This window comes from Anopheles ziemanni, chromosome 2, assembly GCF_943734765.1.
Source record: "Anopheles ziemanni chromosome 2, idAnoZiCoDA_A2_x.2, whole genome shotgun sequence".
In the NCBI taxonomy this organism is placed as follows: domain Eukaryota; kingdom Metazoa; phylum Arthropoda; class Insecta; order Diptera; family Culicidae; genus Anopheles; species Anopheles ziemanni.
In genome coordinates, this window is record NC_080705.1 from 66,649,459 (window position 1) to 66,674,822 (window position 25,364).

General features: G+C 42.8%; 2 protein-coding genes across 2 annotated transcripts; one reads left to right on the plus strand and one right to left on the minus strand.

The window, feature by feature from the left end:
- Positions 1–10,296: 10,296 nt before the first annotated feature.
- LOC131294143 (nose resistant to fluoxetine protein 6-like) lies at positions 10,297–14,411 on the minus strand. The gene is made up of 11 exons (XM_058322188.1): positions 14,276–14,411; positions 14,060–14,202; positions 13,830–13,979; positions 12,550–12,715; positions 12,271–12,405; positions 11,989–12,185; positions 11,762–11,931; positions 11,336–11,698; positions 11,036–11,186; positions 10,639–10,971; positions 10,297–10,575 (listed from the first exon to the last, which is right to left on the minus strand). The coding sequence occupies exons 1-11, from the start codon at positions 14,409–14,411 to the stop codon at positions 10,297–10,299; spliced, it is 2,223 nt and encodes a 740-aa protein (XP_058178171.1).
- Positions 14,412–19,833: 5,422 nt separating this feature from the next.
- LOC131294145 (uncharacterized) lies at positions 19,834–25,317 on the plus strand. Its single transcript, XM_058322190.1, has 7 exons — positions 19,834–19,939; positions 20,161–20,586; positions 23,849–23,960; positions 24,061–24,267; positions 24,348–24,473; positions 24,631–24,741; positions 24,817–25,317. The coding sequence occupies exons 1-7, from the start codon at positions 19,834–19,836 to the stop codon at positions 25,271–25,273; spliced, it is 1,545 nt and encodes a 514-aa protein (XP_058178173.1). The 3' UTR covers positions 25,274–25,317.
- The last annotated feature ends 47 nt before the right edge of the window (positions 25,318–25,364 follow it).

Below are 25,364 nucleotides of genomic sequence, written 5' to 3' on the forward strand. Positions count from 1 at the left end.
TTGCCGTTGTGTCACATTGCACTACCTCACTCTCTCTTTCTGCTTCATCCCCTCCAACGGTGCCAGGTTCTTTATTTTTTGACAAGCCAATAAACAAGCGAAGCTTACGATAATCGTGTCAGAGTGTCATATTTTCCAAATCCCAAAGCCTTTATCCAAGTTTGTCGATTTGCTGCCGAAGCCAACCGAAACCCCGGCACTAAGCTTGCTGGCTTCATTTTCTCCGACCGTTTTCTCGTGGGAAAACTCCAGGGAAAGCGAGTTCCAGGTGGACTTTGGAACGCATCTTGAACCGCTGCTTTCCACTGCGGAAGCTGAATGCAACCGTGTCGATCTTCCTGGCATGAGCATTTTTGCATCTAAACTGAGACTTGTTTCTTCTCCTTTTTCCTGTCAACTATCTTCTTCCCGACATAGTCAAAGTGTACTGATTCACACACACATACCCACGCGGTAGAGTGTTTGAAAATCGACGATCTCCGATAGAGGTATCAGAAATTTAATAAAGAAAATATGGGCCACTCCGGGCATGCCAACCAGCGTTACCTAGTGTCTTACCGACGGTTTGCTTACGGGGAGATAGGAACCATTTTCCGGTGCCGGATTTATGCAGGATTAAAGAAGTTTTCCTTCTGCCAATTTACGTTTTTCCAACCACACATACACACATGCTTCCCAGCGGGGGGTCCGAGGTTCCATTTCCGGATCCGTTTCCTGATTTTATCCCAGCGCCCAGAGGACAGTAGGCGGGGGTAGGTGAGGGTAACAAACCCGTGTTGCCGGGTGGGCTTCCACAAACACACCGACGAGTAGCGTTATCATCAAACGATGCAACCATCAGGGCATTGTGGATTACGGTTGGTGGACAAAAGTAAATAATTGTAAAGAAATGTGCAAAATGAATGAAATTATAACTGAACTTGAGCTAGAGCAATGATTTATTTGAAATGTAGTGTTATCCCATGTTTAAATTAATAAATAATGAAGCGAAAAAATGTTTACAAAAGAGTTTCAGCAATGAGTTCTGCTACAGAACAATAAAAGGGACATAACAATAATGAAATAAAGTATTTCAAAGACAACCATGTTAAGTTATTTTTGGTTGGAGGTTGAATTTAATCATTATGCTTGTGTGATCAAAATCAGGAAAATTACTAACATATATAAATCCCACAAACCAAAACAAAATGCCAAACTAAATTGTTTTTCCAGTTCTTATAAGGGCCAGAACATCACGGGCTTTCTATGGACTTTTCTTTGGCCCACTGTGCGGACTCCCGGTTATCGCTTCCACTTTCCTGCGACGTACCTTTTTATGCTTACTTGACTTTTAAAAAGTAAGTTAACCGGAATGGAAACAGATAGTGCGATACACACCAACCCGGTCGAAACCTCCTGTGGAGTGTCCTCGGACAGATAAACAGGGTGAGGTTTTCCGAAGTAGAGAGAGCTGAAGGGGTGAGGGCTGGCTTGAAGCTAGTCGAAAGCGGTGGGGCAACGAATCGAGAATGCACGTACAATAGTTATAATCTCTTCGACCTGCAAACAAGCCGGCCCATCGAACCACGTACTACGTTTACGGAACGTCGGAGTTTCTCGTTCACATTTGCCAGGGAGCACAGGGGCAAGCGAAGGGAGAAATAGGGTGAGAAAGGTGCGGCCGAACAACAAAGCAACTGAATTCTGCATCATCACCACCACCCGCGGCGGGAGGGGGGTGGGATTTTCCTCACTTCCGGCCAATACAGTGAACCGCTGCTTGTGTCATGGCAGCTTAGGAGCGGAAATAGGCGAATTAAGTAAGACGATTCTTGCGTCCTTTATTCGTCTCGTTACATCGCAGTATATTTTATTGTATCGGGCCTTTCGTCAGTATGTTGACCTAAGGATCCTCTTCCTAAGCCACTCAATTCAAGGAGGAAAACCTCCACTTTATGAATCGAGTGGAGAAAAATGGTTGAAAGTTACATTTACAAACCGTGTAACCGTTGATTTTGTTAAACAACGTTCTCGTTCAGTAATAATTGTTGTTTATTTTCTTTCTTTTATCCACCCAACTTCCCCGAGTTAAACATCCCAGTTGCACACGCCCTGTTCGGCGACAAAAATTATAATATGAATGTATGAAAAAAAAAACACCAACCATCCTGAAAACAATCATTACCAAACACAACACGGTACGATGATACGGTTCCGGGCTGGAGTGTAATTAAAACAGTGGTGGAAAATCAAAACGACACTAATTGACGCTGAACTTTCGCTCATCCACCGCTGGTACTGGTTTGCTCTTAACGATGCGAAAAACTTCATCAACCGCACCGCGGCCCAAACCCCAACAGTACACAATTTTCCCGCCCAAACCACCCACCTTCCCCCCACACCGTTTCACCGATTGGGTAAAGTATGGCACTGCTTCTTCAATGTTTCAAAATGTCAATTAACTACAATTACTCCGAATTGAAATAATAGAATGCAAATTATACAAAAATATATTTCCCCGAGCCCGAACCGGGGGCTTCATGTTTTATGCAAATTTGTTTAATTGTTTCTGGTGCGCATGGATTGTCACGCCCTTGCCGGGAGGAGCCAGGTTGAGAGAAAAAAACCTTTGGGTGAATGAAGGGGAGGTGGGATGGGGTGGGGCAGTGTGAAAAATTTAAAATACCTGCTACCCTAGTGGGCGCACCGATGGGGCGGGGATCTGGGGCAATGTAACGGAGCGGGGAGGGTGGCTTACAATTAAATACGAAAATATTGCGAAATCCCATCCGACATGAAAACATTACCACGGGAACCGGCAATTGGAGACGCCGTGGATCGTGTATGTGTGTGAGTGTGTATGTGTGTGTGTAACCTTCCGTTACACCTGCAGTAAATAATGAACTCCAAATGCTTGCATCCATGCATTGTCTTTCAAGCTTTTCAGTTCCATTAAACATTTCTCCTTTTTTTTTGTGTAGTTGGCAGTTACAAGCACTCGGAAGGGGATGAATATGTAAGCCATTTTAATTTACTCCTCCGGCGTGCCTTAGGCGGAAGCATGAACATGCATTGCATGTTTGAGGGACGTGATTTATGGACCATCGGGAAGACGATTCCAACAATGTTTTAAGATGAAAAAAAATGGAACTAGATGTTGAACACAACAACATTCCGTGTAAGTCAGTTGTTTGTCCAAACAATATTTCACTACGCTGGAAAATGCGATAGCTAATTTCCAAGAGCTAATTTGTAGGACGTAAATAAAAACCCCTTTGGCAAAGGATCGTCTCAGGGATACTCAAAATTACGGCACCTCCTAACAACCGGGGCGGGAAAAGCGCAGCTGTTTAGCAAACGATGCGATCACTTTCCAAATGCGATGCAGCCGTATGCCTCCGTATGCACAATGAGCTACCAAAATGTGGCACAAGCGGTATGATTCGCATATTATTTTACGAGCTTCAGCGGAAACACAACTTTGTACAGAACCGAAACGAGACGGGCCCGACCCCGGCCCGGTTTAATGAACCACACACACCCGACGCAACTGGTGGAAAGTGTGTGTTTTAATATTTGAAATTACATATTATCGTCTGTGTGTGTGTGTGTGTGTGTGTGTGTGTGTGTGTGTGTATGTAGGGAAGCGGAAAATTATGTCACTCGCGGACATTACTGGTTGCATAACTGGACTGGTGGTCGGGTTCTTTCACGCCGTCCGTTGCACAAATTTTCACGCACCCCTTAACCGCTAATTGAATTGAAAATTTGAATAAATTATTTGCAATTAAGCACTTTATTTAATAAGTGCAACTAAGTGCACCGGGGTACGTATGGAATATGGCCACCGGGATTTCGGAATGGTTTTCGCGCAACTTAGTCAGCAAATTACTCGACCGAGCGCGGGGGCAAACAACCGAAAACACCGGATATCCTGTCTCGAGCGAGCGTGGGCGCACGGAAGCGAGCGGAAAAGTGGGTCCGCTTAGTTTAGCCCTCAGGTTGTAAAGTACGCTCCAACTGACCACGGAACGTTGGAGTGAAGAAAACTGGCTTCAGAATAGGGTTGCTATGTGCAACGAAACAAGAGTCATAACCCGGACCGGAACCAGACATTTTTCCCGGGAAATGGTGAGTATTGTGCCATTACACAACCCGTTCGCCAGTGGAAAGCATAAGCGAACAATTGAATAAATAGAATTATTGTTTCTCGTTTAAGTGTGACTTAATAGGGGAGGGTTATGTTCCATTCCTCAATTAGTTGGTAACCATATTTTGTTTATTTTAGAGACATCGTGTTACTAGCAGTGATATTAGTATTATTGCATTGATTGTAATTTGATCGGAATAAACTACTCCATCATTATTTATTAGTTCCTTCATAATATTCAGTAAATTATGTCCGAGCTTTTGTATCAAATAATTGTTAGAAAATAGATTTTAATTAAAATGAAAAACTCGAGCATTATGTTCGTGGTGGACCACCATCAGGAAAAATGAAAGTCTATTGTACAAGCAAATATATTATCCGAAACAAATGTAAAGGAATGCATGCAAACATAAAACTGCTCGTAAAAATGTTATTAAAAGCAAATGGTGGACATGGTGGAATATTTCTGTTTTTCAACCTTTAGTTTAATGCTATTCCAGGAGCTATTACAAAAGGTATTCGCACCGCCCTGTCCGTTACTGGTGTTTGGCACGCCAAGCTCGTAAAAAAGCGAACCCAAAATGTAACCATGGTCGAAACGATTCGTTCCAATATTGGAATACGCAATACGCATCCACCGGCACAGCACGGCCCGGAGGCCACTCCGAAGGATACATTACGCACTACATTAATTAATGAACAGTCTACTGATTCATTTGCTTTTTGTTCCATTTCTCGGGCCCCGTAACTCGTTTCATCTTTTCATCTCCTATCTCGGTCCCTCCGAGCGACTCGCTTATTCGACCAAAACATGGTGGAAAATAGCTGCCTCCAGGATGCAACCAGAAGTGTACTGCCGATGTGTTGGCATTCAAGGGAGTGGATAACATCGAGAAACGAGAAATAACTCACACAAAAAAAATGGAACACATAAACCCAGCCCACCCGGAAGCGTACAATGGCGGTTTAATCAATTTGTGCGACCACTTTCCAATCTGTGCTCCATCCTCCTTGGTGATGGAGCAGCCTGGTCCTTTTCAAATGCGTATGCACAGCAGGGGGGAGGGACAAAAGAGGGACGAAGAGAGAGTGCCAATAAACTCTATTCACCCATGAAGAGGTCACTCCGAAACGCGCCATCCATTTTCCCATTGATCAGCGGTTGGGCTTTCATCGTTCAATAAAGGTGTCCGTCCTCATCACCATCGGCTCTTTAGGCTTTTCTTTGCGTTTCATCAAATGGATGGAAGTATATTTTCCCTTCTATTCTTTTTTTTTGTTTTGCCTCTGCTCGGGGGTTCCATTCTGTTCCGGTACAATACTGGTTTCATGTTCTCATTCTGTTTTTTATTTATTAATTTTATTTCACCGGGTCCTCGGTGCTGGGTACGATGGTGAAAGGATGTTCCGTGTCACTGATCCACTCCGTGCCTGGCCGCGGGCCGTTCGGACTTAATTGCTAGGCGTATCCAACATGCGTGCCAATAAACGTGCCGCTCCAAACTCCAGCTCCAACTCCAACACTAGCGTACCACAAAAGAACTCATCCACTCGGCGAGGCAGCATTATGCGAACTGTGGATCTCGCCCATAAACGAAACCGTAGTTGGTGCAAAGCAGTAACAAAAAACCCTGTTTGCCCGGGTACGTCCAGGACAGGAATAGGAAACTGTTTTCAATGACACGTTTTTTCATAGTATTTTTCGTGCAAAGGTTGGTACGGCGTGTGATTTGATTTTCACTTCAAAACAGTGACATGAGTCTTTGTCCTGTACAAGTTACATTTACAGTTGTGTATTTATTCTGACCACCAATTTTTACATTTCCTGCTTCCACGATTGCTTTTTCTGTGTTGATGGAGGTAACTCATTGGAATCTACTTTTATACTTTTATTTTTAACAGAAACATAAGCAGTTTTTGTCTGCTCTGTGCGTATTATAAAAACAATTATAATAACCAAAAAAAAATATACATATTTCAAAACTGTGGTCAATACGCCCATTCTCTATTCAAATTAAACCATTTTAACCAATACGGGGTTTTTTTTCCCAAATCGTAAATATATTCTTTTCTTTGGCGTCGTTTGATGCACGGCAAAAGATGGCCTTGAACTGAAAATATAAGCTGACATTCTGCTCAACTTTGGGATAAAAAAATCTTCCGATCGGATCATCAGCGTTGTTACTGGACCAGTCAAATAACTGGTTGTTTTGTTTGTTTTTTTTCTTCGTCAAACTTTTCTTAGCCAATATTCGGTTGTTTTTTACCAAAATCGTTAACATATTCTTACCGTTGCCGTCGTTTTGAGGATGCACGGCAAAAGATGGCCTTGAACTGGAAATATAAGCTGGCATTCTGGTCAACTTTGTGATAAAATAAAATGGTTGCGATCGGATCATCAGAGTTGCAACCGGACCAGTCAAATAACTGGCTGTATTGTTTTTTTTTCTTCGTAGAACTTTTATTTATAGTAGCATAAAAGTTGTTTCAACGCTAATAAATTCTAAGCCAACACGAGCTATTGTTGAAGGTCAATGGAACGTTCATGTGGTATACAAACGGTCTGCATGTCTTGGCAGTGGGATCGACGTCTCAGATATTCCTTGGCACTTGCATCGCACGGTTGATGCATCCGACGATGGCGTTGTGGACTGTTTTCGCCATAGTTTTCATAGTGAGTTTGTGTCCGTTCCATTTTCAACCATGCCTAGCCCACATCGACGTGAAAGGTGATCTTGCCAAAAGTTCGATTAATTTTTCGAAGAAATGGATTTAGTTACGCACCTGTTCTGCAGATGAGTACCATCAAATGCCACCATTGTTCCATTACGAAAGTGTGTCCGACTGTTTCGAGCGGTTCAACAACAGTTTGTATTGTGTTGTGAAGACGGTTGTTCAACCGAACGAATCATCGAAAATATGGCGTACGATTGAGGTGATAGTGATAGCGAAAGTGTTTACGACTGGGACATTCTTCCGCATATTTTGACATATCAAAATTACCTCCATTTTTAGAAAGTGTCAAAGCTCCCGTCCTACCACGAGCACTCTCTACTAGATCGAGGATTATGTGTGCATTCATGTATCCGGTTGGTGAACGGTTTAGATCCAGAAACAGCGTCCCTCTTAGCCACTGACCCGATAAGGGTCAATCCTTATGTGAGTGCTTTCAAACAATATGACGAATGATGGATGGTTCGAATGATATACAACAGCTCCAAATTTCAGCACCTTTTATCAATTCCTTCCGAAAAAACAAGCCTCGCGCAGTATCAACAACGGCACGGAAAAGTTCTCAACATCTGCGTAAACTATCGTCTCCGCGAACGGTACAACCTGACCGGTTATTCCGAACTGGAACGTTGCGTCACTGCAGAAACTTATCGCCCAGCTCTGGATGGATACCACGTCGCGTTTCTACTGATCATGTTGGTTCAGATCACCGTGGTGATCTGCGCAACCTTCACCGATTGGCGGAACTCATCGAACTCTTCACAAAAACCCGACAATGTAAAACGAACCGGTAGCGTCTGGCTGGAGTTTTCCCTTCCCCGGAGCTGGTCCCAGCTGGTCGCCAAACCCCGCACCACCCTACAGCGAGATTTCGCATTCGTGGAATTGTTCCGCCTTTTGTCGGTGTTCCAGATTATTGTGGTCCACACGATGGAGATGTTTACGGCGGCACCAACGGCAAACATACGACCCATGGAGGAGTTTTTCGACCAACCGTTGATGCGCATCGCGTCAACTATCATCCCATTTCAGGTGCACACCTTCTTTACCATCAGTGGCGTAATGCTGGCGGCGTACTTTCTTGATCAGGCGTCTTCATCCAAGGCACGCGTCGGATGGTCGTTCTATGGAAAGGCGATCGTGATGCGGTATGTTCGAGTTTTTCCCGCACTCTTCGTCGTATGGTTGTTCCAGGCGTCTTGGATGGATCGCTTGTCGGTAGGACCGGGTGATTACAGGTTTGTCGAGCTGGAAAAGGACAACTGTCGGATAAATGGGTGGTTAAACTTTTTGTTTCTGAACAACTACTTCCGGTATAGCAATATGGTGAGTTTAAATGAGATCAGAACAATCATCAGGATCTATTATATTTTTTAGCTTTTTTATGAATGGGGTTTTATGTACACTATTAGTCGCTATTGGTCCCTACATCGGTTCTGGGGTGATATTTATCTCTTCCAAGGAACCAGAATTCTGCGTTCATACAACAGTTCGACACTCGAATGCTATACTCAAAGTGCTAACAAATTCATTTTATGGGTTCAGGGGTCGAAATGGTTGGTCCTTTCAGGCTCAACGATGTATACTTTTGAACTTTGATCTATTGGTGATAATTGAAGATAAAGCAGGAATATTCAAAATGCTTAAAGTGGGATGATTGTATATAGCTCTGTAACTTGTGGATTATTCAACGGTTCAACACCCTAACCTAAGTGGCCTAAGTATCGTTTGCTTGAGGAAAATAATTGAAGAATCAAATGTAATGTTTAAACAAGCAAACCTAGTTATGGTGGTTGTTTACATTCATGTAGCGTTTTGGTCCCAGACATTAGGGCTGAGCTATTCAACGTCTCTAACAACTACGAACTAAGCAGTGCTACTTTCGAACTGCTTCTGTAGTGTTGCTCCTTCTCTCCAATACAGTGCATACAACAGTCATGGTATTTGGCAGCGGATTTTCAATTCTTCCTCATCGGCGTCCCCTTTCTGCTGCTCATCCATCGCCATCCGAGGCTTACGAAGCCTCTTATGTTTGGAGCAGTAGCGTTTTCAATCGGCGCACCCATCGTGAATCTCTACCGTTGGGAACTTCCCGGTTTGCTTCTGGTCAGCTTCAAGTAGGAACACTTTAAAGAAATTTAAGAACAGTGTTGTTTCAAAAATTTTTCCATCATCCGTCCTTCTTTTTGGTAGGCATATTCGTTTCATATTTTACGCCCATCCCGGTATGGAACACGACTACGTGCTCTCTCATCCACACACGTGCAGCTATTTCTCTGGCATATTCGCCGGGATGGCGTACCATCGCTACCGGAATGGTGGCTGCACGGAGGCTCTCTCTGGTGGTAAAATCTTACGCATCCTTCGGTGGTTTCCGCTGGCAATGGTGGTTCTACAGGCTGCAGCTTCACCACTGTTCTACCACCTCGACAACAGTGAGCACCTGCTGTGGAACGCCATCTTCGGGGCGCTGCATCGATGCTGCTGGGGTGCAATGTGCGCCATCGGTATCCTGCACGGTGCTACTGTATGGCGTGCTCGACATGCCCGGATCCATTTCCACCCGGTGCTGCTGGTACTAAGCCGACTCTCGTTCGGGGTGTTTATGGCGCAGTTCAGTATACTGCGAAGCCTAGGCCGCAATGCGTCTGGCGAAGGAATTGACTTCAGCTGTAAGATTTGCGTAAGTAATCTAAGGACCAAATTATCACAACGCATTACTCATGATGCACATGCTTTCATCAACAGCTTGTTACAATTGCGTACGTCTGGGTCGGTTGTTATGTTGCCGCACTGTTCCTTGCCTTGTTCGTGGAATTGCCCTTCGCAACTGCTTTCAAAAGAATATTTGGTAAGAACTCTATCTAATCTAATTGCTGCATGTTTCAAAACAGTATATTTATGGTATGTTTTTACAGGAACAAAACAACAAACCGTAGGCGAGGAAAAAGACAAAAAACTGGCTTAATTAAAAATTGCCTTAAAATTCAGAAAAGTTATAAACCGAGCCTTGGACTTTTGAAAATGCATGAAAAAGAAGCTTAGGATTCAAGAGATGTCTTGGATAGAAGCTTCAATTTTTAAATATGCATTTAATAACCACACAAATAAATATGAGTTCTGCATAAATCTTTATTCAAATCAATTTATTTGTATCAATCCGAATATTTTATCCATGCACTCTTACGGAAAGTGCAAAGCGTTCCGAAAATTACAAACATAATCAATTGCTCATTGAAAATGGATAGGCAAGAGTTTTGCAACCTGCCAAGTTTAGTTCTTCACCTCCAAAAATGCAATAATAAGAAGGTTGTCGTACAAAGTAATTTTATTGATTTTGATTTCATTTTCTATGCATAGTGCTTAATTAAGTTAAACCTCAAATGGAATGTGACACCAATTGTTCTTAGATTAAAACAACTGACAAATGACACTTATGCACTAGAACTTGTTACCCTTCCCTCCAGAGGGTTTATTGTTCCCGCAGCTGCTCCAACTTCGTGCTCTGTCACATTTCCGTTCTCCAGCGTCATGGAGTATAATTCTGGTTTCATGTTGCCTGGCCTGATAACCGCTTCTGGCAATCGCTGATCGTTACGGTTTCCGCCGCCAAGCAAAAGTTTAAAGATGACGTCGAACGGTTTCTCCACCACGATGTACAATATCAGTGCAATGGCGTACGACAGTACAAACGTCGAGCAGTATGTGGAGACCTGCAGCAAAAAGGGAAATCTTCGTTTTATTCGATAATCCGTCAATAATGCAAACTCACTTACGGCCAGCTGCAGATTGACGCGCGTATCCTCTGGATAATTGCCAAAGACTACCCATAGCACCGACATCTGCACGATGTAGAAGCCAAAGCCGAGCTTGGCCATCGTCCGACTCAGCCCATTTCCGGCAAACCATCGACGGAGGGCCGATTGGCGATCGTGAAACGCTAGCAGCAGAAAGGTAGATGCATACAGTACGGCGAAGGTCACCTTGTGCGCTCCGCATAGGATTGCCATCCAGACGGAGGGTTTGCTGAAGTTCATCATGTTGTACAGAGGAGCTTGGAGTGCGAATACGGCAGTCAGGACGCTTGTCACATTGAACACCCTTCGTACCTGGAAAGAAAAATAACAGCTAGGAGTTGCCATTTTGGGCTAATTATTACCATGAAAGCCATACCGTCCTAGGCCTAAGCGTTAGTTCTTTGAGCGCGATCTTATGGTAGAGCAAACCGGCGATCATCCCTGCAAAATAGCTGGTGCAATGTAACTCCGTGGCCTGGAACGCTCGGGTGAAATACTCATCGTACCACAGCTGATATTCATTGCCTCTGTGAAGTAATGAGAAATTACAGGAAACTAGGGTATTTAACATTTTCCTCCTGTTGGAGCTTATAATAATCGGAAATAGTTTATACCAGACACCATTACATTCAGGTATAGCTTTTCTCTGTAGGAAATTTATTCCGAACAGACTTACTTTGCGTTTAATGGCATCATAGCATCGACGGCGTAAACGTATGTGTTCACCATCGGTAACAGAAACCCTAGCAAGCCAAGTGAAATGGCTGTCCAAAAGGTAGCTTTCGGAAATCGCCATAGGAGCGTCATCACCAACAGACCCACGACGTACAGCTGGAAGTCAGCCGCTAGGTACCAGGTGTGTATGAGGCATTGCTCCTCCTGCTGGTAGTAGTTATTGATGAAGAGAAAATTGCTCCACCACTTCCTCCGGCATATCCGCCGAACGGTTGGTAGGATTTTGTACGCTGACGGTGTCGTCTGGAGCGTGTCATAGAGGGACACGGTGAACAGCATCAGCACCGCATACACCGGGAGTGATCTAAAGAAAGTAAAGATGGCACGTTGCAAAGAGGTTTATTCAATGCGGACGAATGTGCGTTACCTTAGGTAGCGACTGACAAGTCCCTTCCAAATAATGCTCATATGGAACGGTCGTTTTTCCGTGTACTGAAGGAACTGTACCGCCATCAGAAGCCCACTGATAGCGAAAAACTGATCCACCTGGAACGGCACTATGGAGAAGAGCATTTGATTTGGAAGGAGTGCCGCATACTGTAAGAAATACATGTGATATAGTTCCCTCGAATGTTGCTCCAACTCAATACGAACCTGTTCCATCGCCAGTGGATTCTGAGAAGTGAACATATACAATCCAATAAGCACATGTTCCAACAGGATTAGGCTCATCAACAACACCCGTATCAGATCGAGAAAGTCGAGATCCCGTTGGTACCGCCAGCGCATCGAGTTGTACGTGAGCTTGGCCCAGTTTCGCCTGATCGCGAAGGCAGTGGCCAGAGTGGAAACTACGGTGAGGAAAAGCAGTAGACTAGAGATCGATCAGTATTCGGCAACTCCTCTTGAATGTCTGGAAGAACGAGCATAGCGTACCTCGTCCTTTCAAAGGTTTCCGAAAGTGGTCTTCACTGTTGGAAACCCGCGCAAGCCAACTGTCGTAGCACTGGGAGCAGATGGTGAGTATGAAGAGCGTTACAAGGAGCATGATGAACAACACATCCAAGGCATCTGTGCAAGAAACACAACAGAATTTGATTCTTTCACCTTTCTCTGGTTTAGCCTCTCAAGAAATGTCTTGATCGAGATCCATGGTTTTTAACTAAACACATACGCCAGAAAAGCCAATTTCTATGATCATCCTCGACTACTTACCTAATGGTCTGGTAAGAGTTTCGTTTGTTTTACACTCTTCTATCCATGTGAATCCACTCATATTGTAATTGGATCGTAGGTCATAGTTCTGGCAAATGTTGACCAATCGATCGTATTTCTGGCGATATTCTGTTGCATTCGATAGAATCCATTCAGCGATGGCATACTGAGACAATTACACAAACACAATTCATTATTACCCTGCTTCCCAGCACACATCCGGAGAAGAATTTTTATTTTAACTACATAATGACAACCGGTTACGCGAGCCTATTTAAAGAATTGAATTTGCATAACCAGAGGCGGATCTACCTATGAGCGGACTGAGCGGCCGCGGGGGGCCCCGAGCTTAAGGGGGCCCCGTGATGAAATCCTCAAATCGCATTAGTAACTACCGATTTTATTTATTCTCGCAGTGCTATACATACTTTGATAAAAGTTATTACAGATGCACTTCGATATTGCTTAACCATTGTTAATTTTCACCTAAAGCCTTGGCAGAATATGTTTTCATGAATCTTCTTTCTAATAATGTCCCTTTGACTTAAAATGCTCTCAATTTACGGTCCACCAGCAAAATGCACTGTTATCCTTTTAAAATGGTTTCCTCATCGCTGTTAAAATTGATTTTAACTTGAACTTGAAAAGATTTAATAATTTGAGGTCGATTTTAAATTCCAGATAATGAAGATTTGACGTCTGATTTCTTAAAATAAGCCAATTGTGCGAAAAGAAATGTGAAAATTTATTTATTTTAGATTCTTTGAATTAATATTTACTATAAGATATGTGACGAAGTTATGGGTAGTAACGAAAAGATGTGAAGAATTTTTGCCTATAAAAAATCATGGAGACTATATGCTGAAAATATGTATAAAGGATTGCAAGCTGTTGTAAAATATAAGTCCAATTTTGGCCATTGGTATAGACACATTTTGAGCAATGGAAATGTCTGGAGGGCCCCGATTATCCAACCGCTTGGGGCCCCGGAATGGATTGATCCGCTTCTGTGCATAACAATCTCATGAAGACTTAGTATGGTTTCTGAGTTCGTGTGTTTTTTAAAAGATTTTATGATAAAGGTCTAGGCAGAAATTATTAAATGTAGGAAAGTTCATAAAGATTGGTTCGAATTAACAAAAACTACATGTTCGCAAGCGTTAATTAATTTTCAAGATATGTTTACTCCTTATTTTTAATCTAGTTCCACTTTATGAAGAACATAAGAAAAGCGGAAATAAATAAACAAATTCAACAAACCAATCCAACGCTTCACTTACTCTTTTCGACACATTGAACTTTGGCACGTAGTATCTTTCGGTCAATACGCCGGAATTTTCTAACCGCTTCAATAAACTGAAACATTTCTCCAGACAAACTCCTCTCGTAAGCACGTCGTGATTGTATTGGAAGGTATATCGGGAGTATTTCTGAAAATTGTCAACCAAAAAGTGAAAAACTTTGTCACGTAGATCACAAACAAACGCTTTTCACTTCCATATTCCTTTACTTCAATCAGCCGCCATATTTCCGACCGGCTATCCGGCTTGATCACCACCTTCGTTACGCAGAACACTCCATCCGGACGGTTGTTGAGGCAACTCTCGAAGCTATCATACACATGCAGTGGCGGCATTAGCCAATATTCACTGGCTGCAAAGGAAAACGAGCATCACACGGTTAAGGTAGGCACACGCATGTACTAGCCACTGACACCTTCACTCACTGTTGTAACCGAAAAGGACATCGAACCCTCCGGCACCGGGAGCAAGCATCAATACCGTGCACAGGGTGATCACTCCACCAGCAGGCCTCCATAGCGCGAACCGTGGAAAATTCATGATGCACTTCGATCGCTCCATCACGACGGCGATCGCACGCGACTCGCCATTCGGGACGGATGCTGAAAGACTACTGAGGGCCCATTCGACATCTGCCTCCTGCGAAACCGCGGGTGTCACAATCAAGCTCACGAACGTAACCGGCGGACGAAGGACGGAGTAGAAGGACGCCGCCAGTCATGCCGGTTTAGTGGGCCTTTTCGCCATTCCAGTAACCGCTGATGCTGCACAGGTGGTAAGATATGTCTCTGTCTCCCACAGCATCTGTAAATTGCTTCCAGACTTCCAAAACCATCCAAAAATGATCCGGTAGAAATGTCACGGTCAATAGCATTTCCAAACAACTGCCAAGGATTCAAAAACGACAACTGTAACATATTTTTCTACAACAGCTAGACAAAGTGACGATATATTTTTGTGATGTTGAACACGTTTTACAAGTCCTAACCTCCCCGCTAACGGTTTTTTGATTTTCAAATTCAAGTTCATCATGCTTTCATGCTGCCTTCCTGTTCGTTCCGGCGCCGGTGCGTTTAATCCGACCAACATTGGATCTCGCGATGAGAAGAATGTGTTAAATCTCCCCGCCATGGTTTATTATAAACTTACCTTTTAATTTTCTAGTGCGTGAGCTGGGAACACTCATACGTGTTTTTTTACCCAAATCGTAAACATATTCTTTTCATTGGCGTCGTTTTGAGGATACACTGCAAAAGATGGCCTTGAACGTAAAATATAAGCTGATATTCTGGTCGACTTTGGGATAAAAAAAATATTGTTCTGGTCGGATCATCAGAGTTGCAACCGGACCAGTCAAACTGGTTGTTTTGTTTTCGTGGAACTTTTCTTTATTTTTGTATTCAAGATTCAACGATGCATTTTTAACTAACGATGGAGATAGTTCGTAGTTCTGAACGAATTTTCCGTTGCAAGCCACACATTCATTTTCAACATCTCACGCCAAACAATATTCATCCGTTACAGGAAATCAAAGTCAAGAACTCGAAAGGCCTTACAGTTTTCCTTGGTAGATGTTTCCTCTTTCTTCAATCTTTGGTTCCTTCCTATACAGTGACATCTCCCAAAATCAGACGGGTAACAGTTTCTCGAAAACGGCAAGAGAAGCAAACTAAAGTGGAATCATGATTCTTTTCCCGGCAGCTCAACGCCGTTATTTCCGCATCGGATTTTTTTTCCGTTTCACCCCCGCGCGAGAGCGAACATAAAAACCGGACGGACACTACACGGCTTTTCCCCTTGCACGAGAAAACCCACGACGGAGTTTTACGACGGACATCAAATTTATTACTCCAGACCCATCGAATTCGGTGAGATATCGTTCGCGGCGATGGCGGCGGTCAACAATACACCCGGTCCAGATAAGGGCATTTGGATCGTTTCGCTTCCGGTCTTCAAGTACATGGCGGGTGGGAGGCGCGAGGTAAAAAAAGAACAATCCCTGCCCAAAGCCCAACCCAGTCCTGGTGGAAACGGTGGATAACCTCTTGCCCGATATTCGTTACGAGTGCCGTTTTTGTCGTTTTCACGCCGCAACAAGCCTATCGTCCGTTAAATGCCGACGTACGCACGCCTTTTAATCATTCCAGTTCTCCCGTACTTGCTCCGTCCCACCCCCCGACCAAAATCCGTGCTTGTACTTTCCATCTCCGACGATTGGAGGCTGGCAGCTCATCATTCCATTCAAACCGGAGACCAATCCCTTCGGCTCCCATAATGCATGGAAAAAAAAGGTCCATTGTTCACCGTCGGACAGGGAAAAACCTAACCGGCTCGGGAAAGCGAAAGACAACCAACACCAATACAAAAGGGATCTCGGGCCGCCCATTGTGAGGCGAGCGGTCTGAAATCGACATCACGGCGCGCGCTGATGGTTGCTACCGATATTCGCCGGCCAAGCCCAAACAACTGATGAAATGGCCCACCGGTAATAGCTCCGGCATCAATCTCTACTCGCAACAAGCATCCTTTTTTTTGCCTCTCGCTCCTCCCCGCCGGCAATCTTCCCCCCACTCGGGTGTTCGCTTTTCACAAGACAGAGACTCAGCGGATGGATGTTTCGAACCGTGGAACCGATAGCGGTACCCTCCGGTTTACAGCGCTCATTTGATGTTCCCGCACGTTCCCGACGACACGCAAACGACGGCCATTTTGCGGGCCTAATTGCATTTCTGACCACTCGGAGCCACCGCGGTCACCATCCGAAATCGCCGTAGACAGGCGGATTGCTAATCGGATTGCTTTGACATTGGTCCCCGTCGAGCGGACGGGCGGGTCTTAACGGCCTCTGTGGGCCGATTATTTCCGAGAGATCCCTGTGCATTCGGCACAATGTAACATTCTTCCCGAAGCTACAGAGCTGTCCATCCACAGCGAGGAAGGAAAGCGCGGTAAACAAGCCTCCACGAGGGAAAATGGAAGGCTTTCCACCGTGCTGGGGTTCGAGGGTTCCGACACCAGCCATTGCGACGAAGCTCCTCTGCTCGCCCAAGGCGTCAAGGATATCATCGTTTCGAGCACAATGTGACAAATGTAAGTTTGTTGTTCATTAGGCTTACAATGCAATGCATCATACGATCAAGTGCAGTGAATGACGTTGACGTCGGTGGTTAGCAAACATGTCATACTACGCCCAGTGTTCGGTTTTGCAAGACATTTTTCGCAAGAGTTGTATTTTGTGCAATTATACATGTGTGATTTATACATTCACTGGAAGTACTGATATCGAACATTTTAAACTATTCAAATTCAAGTAGAGCGTAATACAAATTTTCCTTTTCATTTTATGGTCCAATAAATAAGTTCTATCGAAGAACAACAAGTTAATCTCCCGCATTAATCAATCCTATTTTAAATTCTGTGTTTTAAGGAAGTGACCTATATTTCTAAGTTATATATTCATTTTTTTCTGGAATAAACTTTAGCATAGCTTGAGAAAAGTTTCTTAAAAAAATATTACACCCAATTGAAAAAATCAACACCTAAAATATAATTAGCTAATTACGAAACTTTCTAATAATGCAAGAACAACCAAAATACCATTCCTAAATATGTCTTTCTAGTATCATCATTTGTACTATGAAGGATTCAAAATAAGATTTTTCAAAAAAAATTAAATTTGTGGTTAAAACATCAGCATCAGTTTCACTTATATCAAAAAAGTTCACAAAAGAAAGCTACATAAAAACACGGTCAAATTTAGAATTGAATTGCTACAAAGTAACAGGCCCTCGAGGCGATGGGTTCGAAACGAAGCATCCGGTTTAATGACACTAGATTCAATATTAACAGTAGCAAACGTGCAGGATGGCTTTCGTTCTTTTTGGAGGTTTCATTTTTTTTTTTTTTGCTATATTCCACTCGAAACAGTTTATTCCAATCGATGTACACATCAACCCGCATCAATCAAGTTCCGGACGACGCACGGCGAAACCCCATCCCGAAAATATTCCACGTGGACGGGAAAATAGAACCGGTCATTATTGATTTCCTCGTGATGGAGAAAACCCTTTCCCTGGTGGAAATGGAAACCCATTTCGTCGGCTTCAAAATGGTCGAATTCTCGGACGATGTTTGGGTCGGGTGTATTTCGAAGCGCGTTGCCCGGCACACAAGCACAGGTTCGCCGGGATTGCGCTTCGGGTGACGGTATATGAGTGCAATGCTAGGACTTGTTTGATTACCGCTGGTGGACGGCATGGCCGGATTGTGCTGTGTGTACTTAATAATCCATTACATGCGTACCACGGGGAAAATGGGCACCCCATGCGAAAACCCCCTTCGGGCGAGAAATGGGTGTTTTGGCGTAAGGAGGCAGGTGGGAGTTTCGCTACCGGGCAGGGCGCAATGCGAGGAATATGCAACGCCACGGGGAGAATCATGCATGATGAAATTGATTGCATTTTGATCTCCACCGGTAGCCTAAGAGCCCTCGAGTGCTTGCAAACGATGCGTACGAAAGGGTGAATCATTCGTGCGTGCGTGCATGTGGAGATGCACTTACGAGGCATTATACCTGAATGAACTGCAGTGCCACGAAGCTCGGGCGACGGATCGACGGTAAAATGTATCGCTACTACCGTGGCATTCGCATTCGGTCGCCCCATTCTCCGTTTAGCACGATTATGTGGGGAACGGTTTCATACTCGAGAAAGCCGTTGGACTAGACTGGTTAAAAATCTGATTGGAAGTAAATTTACATTCAAAGAGAGTGAAGGAAAAAGGTGTTCATATTGCCAGTACGATTTATAATCATAATCCTTCTCACAATAGAACTGTACATAAGGCTTGACTTTAATACCTTCGCCCAAGCTTTTTTTCTAATGTTTGCTGAATTCATCTTTAATTCTTCTACGCTCGTTGTACGCATTTTTACTGCATTGTAAATGTTTAAATTCCATTTTTTTAAACATCTATTGTTTGATATCAAAATAAAATGGACTGATCAAAACAAAGGAAAACAAGAATATCACACAATATTACAAATTTGTAGTAATAGAAATTTTAAAATTTGAAAATTATCAGAATTAACTACCCCCGTTGCTGTTCTACCCAACGTGAAATTTTGGTGTTATTCAGGTGTAAAAGAATTCTCTTAAAAACTGCCCGCTCTTCTTTTCAGAATTCTTTTTACACTTCTTTTGCAGCACATTTCCTATGCATTCTAGGTGTAAACAGAATTCTGAAAAGGAGTATAAAACAATTCTTTTTACACTTGCGGTACGCCTCAAAAAAGAACTCATTTGACAACGTGACTGTGCGTTTATAACACCTATTTCTGACTACACGTGGCAAAAACGTATACCCATTCGCAGTAGTGGGTTTTGACAGCTAATTCATCTGAAAACACCAGTGCCCACCAAAAATACACCTTTGGTAGGATACGAGGTGTAAATGTCACCAAAGCCTACCAAAATACACCTTTTGGTAGGTTAGAAGGTATACATGCCTACCAAAAATACACCTTTGGTTGGTTATGAGGCGTACATGTCAAAAAAGCGTACCAAAAATACACTTGGCAAGGTGTTTTTCAGGCAAACGCGTACACTTTTGGTAGGATAGTGCAGCACGGTTCTCCTTGGGTATATACTAAAAAGGCTTTCAGCAAAGTGAAGTACTTGGACTCATAGCAGCATTTTAGGTTTTTTTATTTACACAACATGCATATCCAAATTTATATTGATCAATGGTTTTTAGCAATAAGTAGAACTGCGGAAAGTACCCAAAAGTACAAGTAGTAGTTTTGGGACTATTTCGCAGATTTTAAATATTTATTTCGAAGCAAAATGTTCGACAAAATGTGATTGTCGTTGGATTTTTTAAATTTAATGCCAAGATATATATTTTGTAGGAATATAAAACACAAGATAGGTAAAACGAAGCTGTTATGGCTTGCCAAGACTGACAATCGCGCGATGAATTCAAAATGTCAAAAAGCAAACGTAAACAAACAAAATCGTCCGCCTCAAACAGAAAAGCTTTCTTTGCTTCCGCGTCTTGCGAATATTTTCCTTATCAATCCCATCAATATGGTATAAACACTTTCAGTTTGTGGCAACAAAATGTCACACAAGCGCGTTAGAACTATTGGGTAGCAACGAGCAAGGTTGCCCAAAGTGAGAAGCAAGTTATTTCTTACAACGCAGTAACCTGTGAAAGGTAGTGGATTAGTTTTATAGAAGAAAAATGGAATACGCAAGCTTCGTAAATGAATTGGCCACGGTGGGTCTCAATTCTCCCCGGTGTCCTCCAGAAACTCCGTACACACGCCAGTTCGAACAGAGCATGGAAGCGTTACTGGTAAATTATGAATTATCCGATGAAGATGCCTACGGCCAGCAACCAAACGCAAATAGCACTCAACCAAGGAAAAAGGTATTGCTGAAAACCAGCAGTTTTTACGATGATACATCCGATCGCTCCTGCTCGGAAAGTGACCAGGAACTGAAGCCATCCGTGACGACATACCAAAGATCCGGTTCCATGATGGATTGCCAATACTCGTTCGACTCTGGCCAAGGGTTGTCGACGCGCTACGATTCGTCCTGTTCCAGCCGAGATGATGGTACGGAATCGAACAGTGATTGGAATGATTTCGTTGAAGGCTTACGGCCAAAACATGTTGGTCAGACAGACCAACCAGACGATATCGATGTCCACGGAGAATCTTTAACTCAAGGTAACTTGCTGCGAAAAGGTAAAACGCTAAGACTCACCTTATGCAAATATGTTTAAACACATCTGTAATCACCTTCTAGGGCACTTAACTGTGACTGAACATTCTATAAACATGAGCTGGCAAAATGAGATGCAAGAAATGGCCGAAGAGATTTTCACAACTAATCCACCACTGAATTCGTCCATTTTTACATCTAAATCAAGATCAGGCGCCGTGAAGCGTACATACGATGAAGCGAATAGCTAAAGGAAGCTGTTAGATTATAATGCTTTTGAAAATAACATTAAAAATACTCAAACCCTTGGCAGGACGATGGTGTTGGATTGTCGATGTTCAAGCTGAGTAAATTGTATCATTTTAGTGTGCTATATAAATCATCTCAAGACAAAGAGGTCCGCGGCAGTCTAGTCAAACTCATGAATTATATTGAATAACTAGTGATCAGCATCATTTCTGCCATCTAAATGCGCAAATATTCGCTTTAAAATAAAAGATATTTATTTTCATCCAACACCGTGTCTCCGTGTCCTTCTACTCGAAGTAAATCGCCCAAACGCTTGCTACCACGAAAAACGTCGGTGCCTCGTAAGTGACACTGAGGCTATTGTCCTTCTCCGGGTCCCACAGCGAGCGGGAAACGCAACGGAAGTCCTGGGCCAACTTGTCCCCCACAGTCACGAGAGCCACAAAGCGGTAACGATCGAACTGGCAAAGCTTAAACTGATTCTTCAATTCTTCGCTTAAATTCTCCGCCAAACGTTTCGCTCGCTTCCCCACATACTTGTAGTCGTCTAAGTAGGACTTTAGGAAGTGACCCATCATCGTATGCATCGCTTCACGATGGAATGGTCGTTTCGAGTCCAAACGGTAGGAATTTTGAAAACGTGGTGCAACATACTTGAAAAAAAAAATATTATAATGTGGTCAAGCGCTGTAAGCTAAGGTAGTTTACCATGCTGGTGCGATCGTAGAGACTTCTATTTCCACGGGAGGAAGTCATCGGAGGACCCATCAACCTGGAGAGTATAAGTACGGACGATTTTCGCTGAAAAATGGAAACCATGATAATGATCCTTGTTTATTCGATTTGATGTAGCCGATCTTACCGCAATGGCTGCCATACTTTCACGAGGATACGTTGACTTTCTCTGAGGAAAATACAATTTCAAATTGAGCTGCGATCAACGATAATAACTGATTTGTAATTAGATTTCACTTACATAAGTTTTATCATTACTTTTCCTTGTATCTTCCTTGGTTCCATCTTCAGACTCAACAAATCCAATTTTTTTCGACCGTTTCTCTTTTGTACTCATGTTGCTGATCAGAAATAAACTACCTTTATCAGAAAATAACTACCTATTGAAATAAGGAAATTCTTCAAAATAGTGCAGCTAGAAAGTCAGAGCCCACTTAACTAAATAATCGATGATTTCTTGAGGATTTTATTGCTTTGGAAAAAAATTACTACTTCTACCATCCAGGGCAGGGGTCGGCAAAGTGCGGCCCGCGGGTCAATTCCGGCCCGCTAAATGATTGTATCCGGTCCGTAAGAATATTTAGGTGCTTCATACTAAAAACCCATTCCAATTTTTATCGGATTTGTCCACGATGTCTGGTTTATTTTCTTCCTAAAAATGAAGATGCTAATTGTTTAACCTTCAGGTCTACGACCAAAAATACCTACGTTAACATACGACCGCCTACCCGGGTAGGCCATACGTTTTGTATGGGGGTTTGCATTTTGCTGTGCTTCAAAGCTAATATCTTTTGTTCTAGATGCCGTAGTGAGTTGAAATTTTCAGTAATGATACTTAAGAATGTTTTCTAACACATCCCATTCAAATAATAATATTAAAAATTCGATAAGTAAGTAATTTTTTCATTCAAATATATTTTATCCCATAGATCTACAATCGCCAACTCTGTAAACCATACATTTTCAATAAGTTATTGTGTTTGTTTATACTTCTTAAGTTTCTGGTGAAGTAACTTCTTGATGCCTTCAACAGTTTTGCTTATAAATTGAAATTTCAAAGATGTAGAAATATTTTTCTATTAAATTTTACGTTTTGGAAATGTTCATGTTCCTCAGTAAATTCAGTGGCATATCTGGAGGAAATTCTTCATTATTCATTGTTACAACTGATATTTAAGCCTTAACATTTTAAAACTTAGCTCATATACATAAATTCGATCGTTTTGTTTCAAACGATAACAGTTTCTTTTGTATTAAATTCAACCCGTTGCATCATGATTTTCTTGCAATTAATAAATTATTATTTTGTGTAGCAAATTATGAAAGTTCACCTAGAATGCTTTCGTTGCCGCTGTGTGGTCCAAAATGTAGCATAATTTGCATATTTGTACATCGTCTTCGAGTTTATTTCATTACTAATTGTTCGAGGAGTTCGAGGAGTAAAACAGTCTTTCATAGTGTGTCTTAGATAAATTTGGATTGTTTTCAATATAAATATAAAAAGAAAAACCCGAGGGCCACCTCCTTTCACCTACTGGTGGTTTGTCTTGGTACAGACAAATATAAACTCTCGTACAAAACGTATGACTTACCCGGGTAGGCGGTTGTAGATTTGAGGGGTATAAATAGAAAAATGGTGTAAAAAAATACTTAGAATAAAAATAAAAAGTCGGTTTTCGGCAGAATTATAGAGAACATGTTGTTTGAAGCATTCCAGGAATTTCGAGTTGATATAACTGTTTCGACATATAACAATTCGAAGTAATTGCAAAATAAAAGGGCAAAACTTACCCAGGTAGGCGGTTGTAGATCTAAAGGTTAATCATCTGGCCCTTTTTGAAAAACGTGTGCCAACCCCTGATCCAGGGTTGGCTATCTGGACCTTTAAGGGTTAAATAGCATTCATCCGCGTTGTTGTTATTGCCATCTCAGTTGTTCCTCTCAGCAAATAGGTATTCATTTACTTGCCATCTCTTTCTTGTGCCTACCTGCGGCGCTTCGAAAGTATCGTAGAAATAAACAGTTTGCTTAAAGCGTAAACAGAAGTGAAACGAGATGGTCAGTGCGTAACATCCTGTTTGATACAGAAAAGTGGTTGAGATATTGCACCGTCGATGACCGTTAGAAGAAATAAGTGATAACTCGTCGATGAAACTCCTAGGCCAGTGTGATCAGCATGGAAACAAACGGTAGCACAAAACCAGGTTAGCTAAAAATCGCATCCAACGTAGATCGTCTTCATGCACACTTTCTAATTGTGTTTTCCGCACGTTTCCCCGATAGTCCATTTGAAAACTGCATCATACATCGAAAGACTCGAGGAAGGCGCAAACATTTCGGTGGATCTTGGACCGATCGAGCTCCCGGAGTGGTATGATGACGTAAAATACAAAAGGTTTGTGTTTGGAGACAGAGAAGCTATGATGTCAATTGGTTAACGATCTTTTCCGTTCTTTTTTTTATCATCCCCCCGGGACCGGTTGTCGGTGGAACAGGGCGCAGGAATTTTTCAAGCGTAACTTTTACGCCATGTTCGTGGGCAAACTGTGCGGTTTGCTCGCGATCATTGCGGTACCGTCGATCTTGCGGGTGCTGATACATACGAACCAATCGTCCGAACCACGGACCGCTTACCGGCGCTACGTGGCTACGATTATGCATACGCTCGAATGGTACTACGAAGCGTTGGTTCCCTCGTCTAAGTATGTTAATGTTGTTTGTTCAGCTGTTCTATGATGGCTTCTTTTTGTGATGCAAAATCTATACATTCTTTTCTTTGTAGATCGTGGAAATCGATCACTTTCGTGCGAAAAACACATGCCGGCGTAAGCAAGCAGGCGAACAGTGTCCATCCCGGCATGATCATATCCCAGAAGGATATGGCAATTACACAATTTGGTTTCATTGGGTAAGAAACAAGAAAATGGCACGAGACAGCCATTAGCGTCACTGGCAAAAAAGTACCATAATTCGGCATCACACATAATTACACCTTATGCAAAAAAAAAGATAATTACTCTGCCCTGAATTTTGTTCAAGGATTTTTTTTTTTCGTTTCTTTGCAGCTACATTATCATTAGCCATCGTAAACTTGGCATACAGTATGGACCGGGCGATTGGGATGCTTTCGTACATTTCTGGCGCGTCATCGGGTACATGATGGGAATAGAAGATAGGTTCGTTTCGGCCCTGAACCAACGTTTACTCTTGATCTTCGCTATCATAGATCTTTTTGTTGTTTCTCTTCAAAGATTCAACGCTTGTTCCGATAGCTTCGAAACCACCGAGAAACGCATGTCACTGATAGCAAGCGAAATTCTTCAACCGGCTCTACTCAACCGCACGTCCGAGTTCGAAAAAATGGGCCGAGCACTCATCGAGGGCCTCTGGTGTTTCAATCCGTTCGTTTATTACGATAGCTTCCTGTTTCTCACGATGCGTCTAAACAACATTCCCGGTTATCACTACTGGGACGAGGAAGCGCCCGCCAAGGCGCATCACAAAAGCCACTACGAGCAGCTTACCCGATACGCCCGTTTCGTGCTCTTCGCTATATCGTACATTCTATCGGTGTTGATGAATTTGGCCATTTTCCGGTGGTATTTCAACAGGCAAATGATTATGTCACGATTCCTCATCACGCACTTTCCCTTTCTGGCGATTCACCAGTATGGCATTGAGGATGCGTACGTGCGTATTTTAAAGTGACCAAAATTGTGTCTACCCTCGTAAGTACAAATTTGGTAGTCTGACCTGTGCATTGACTAGCAGTTTCTTAACAATCGAACGATCTATTTCA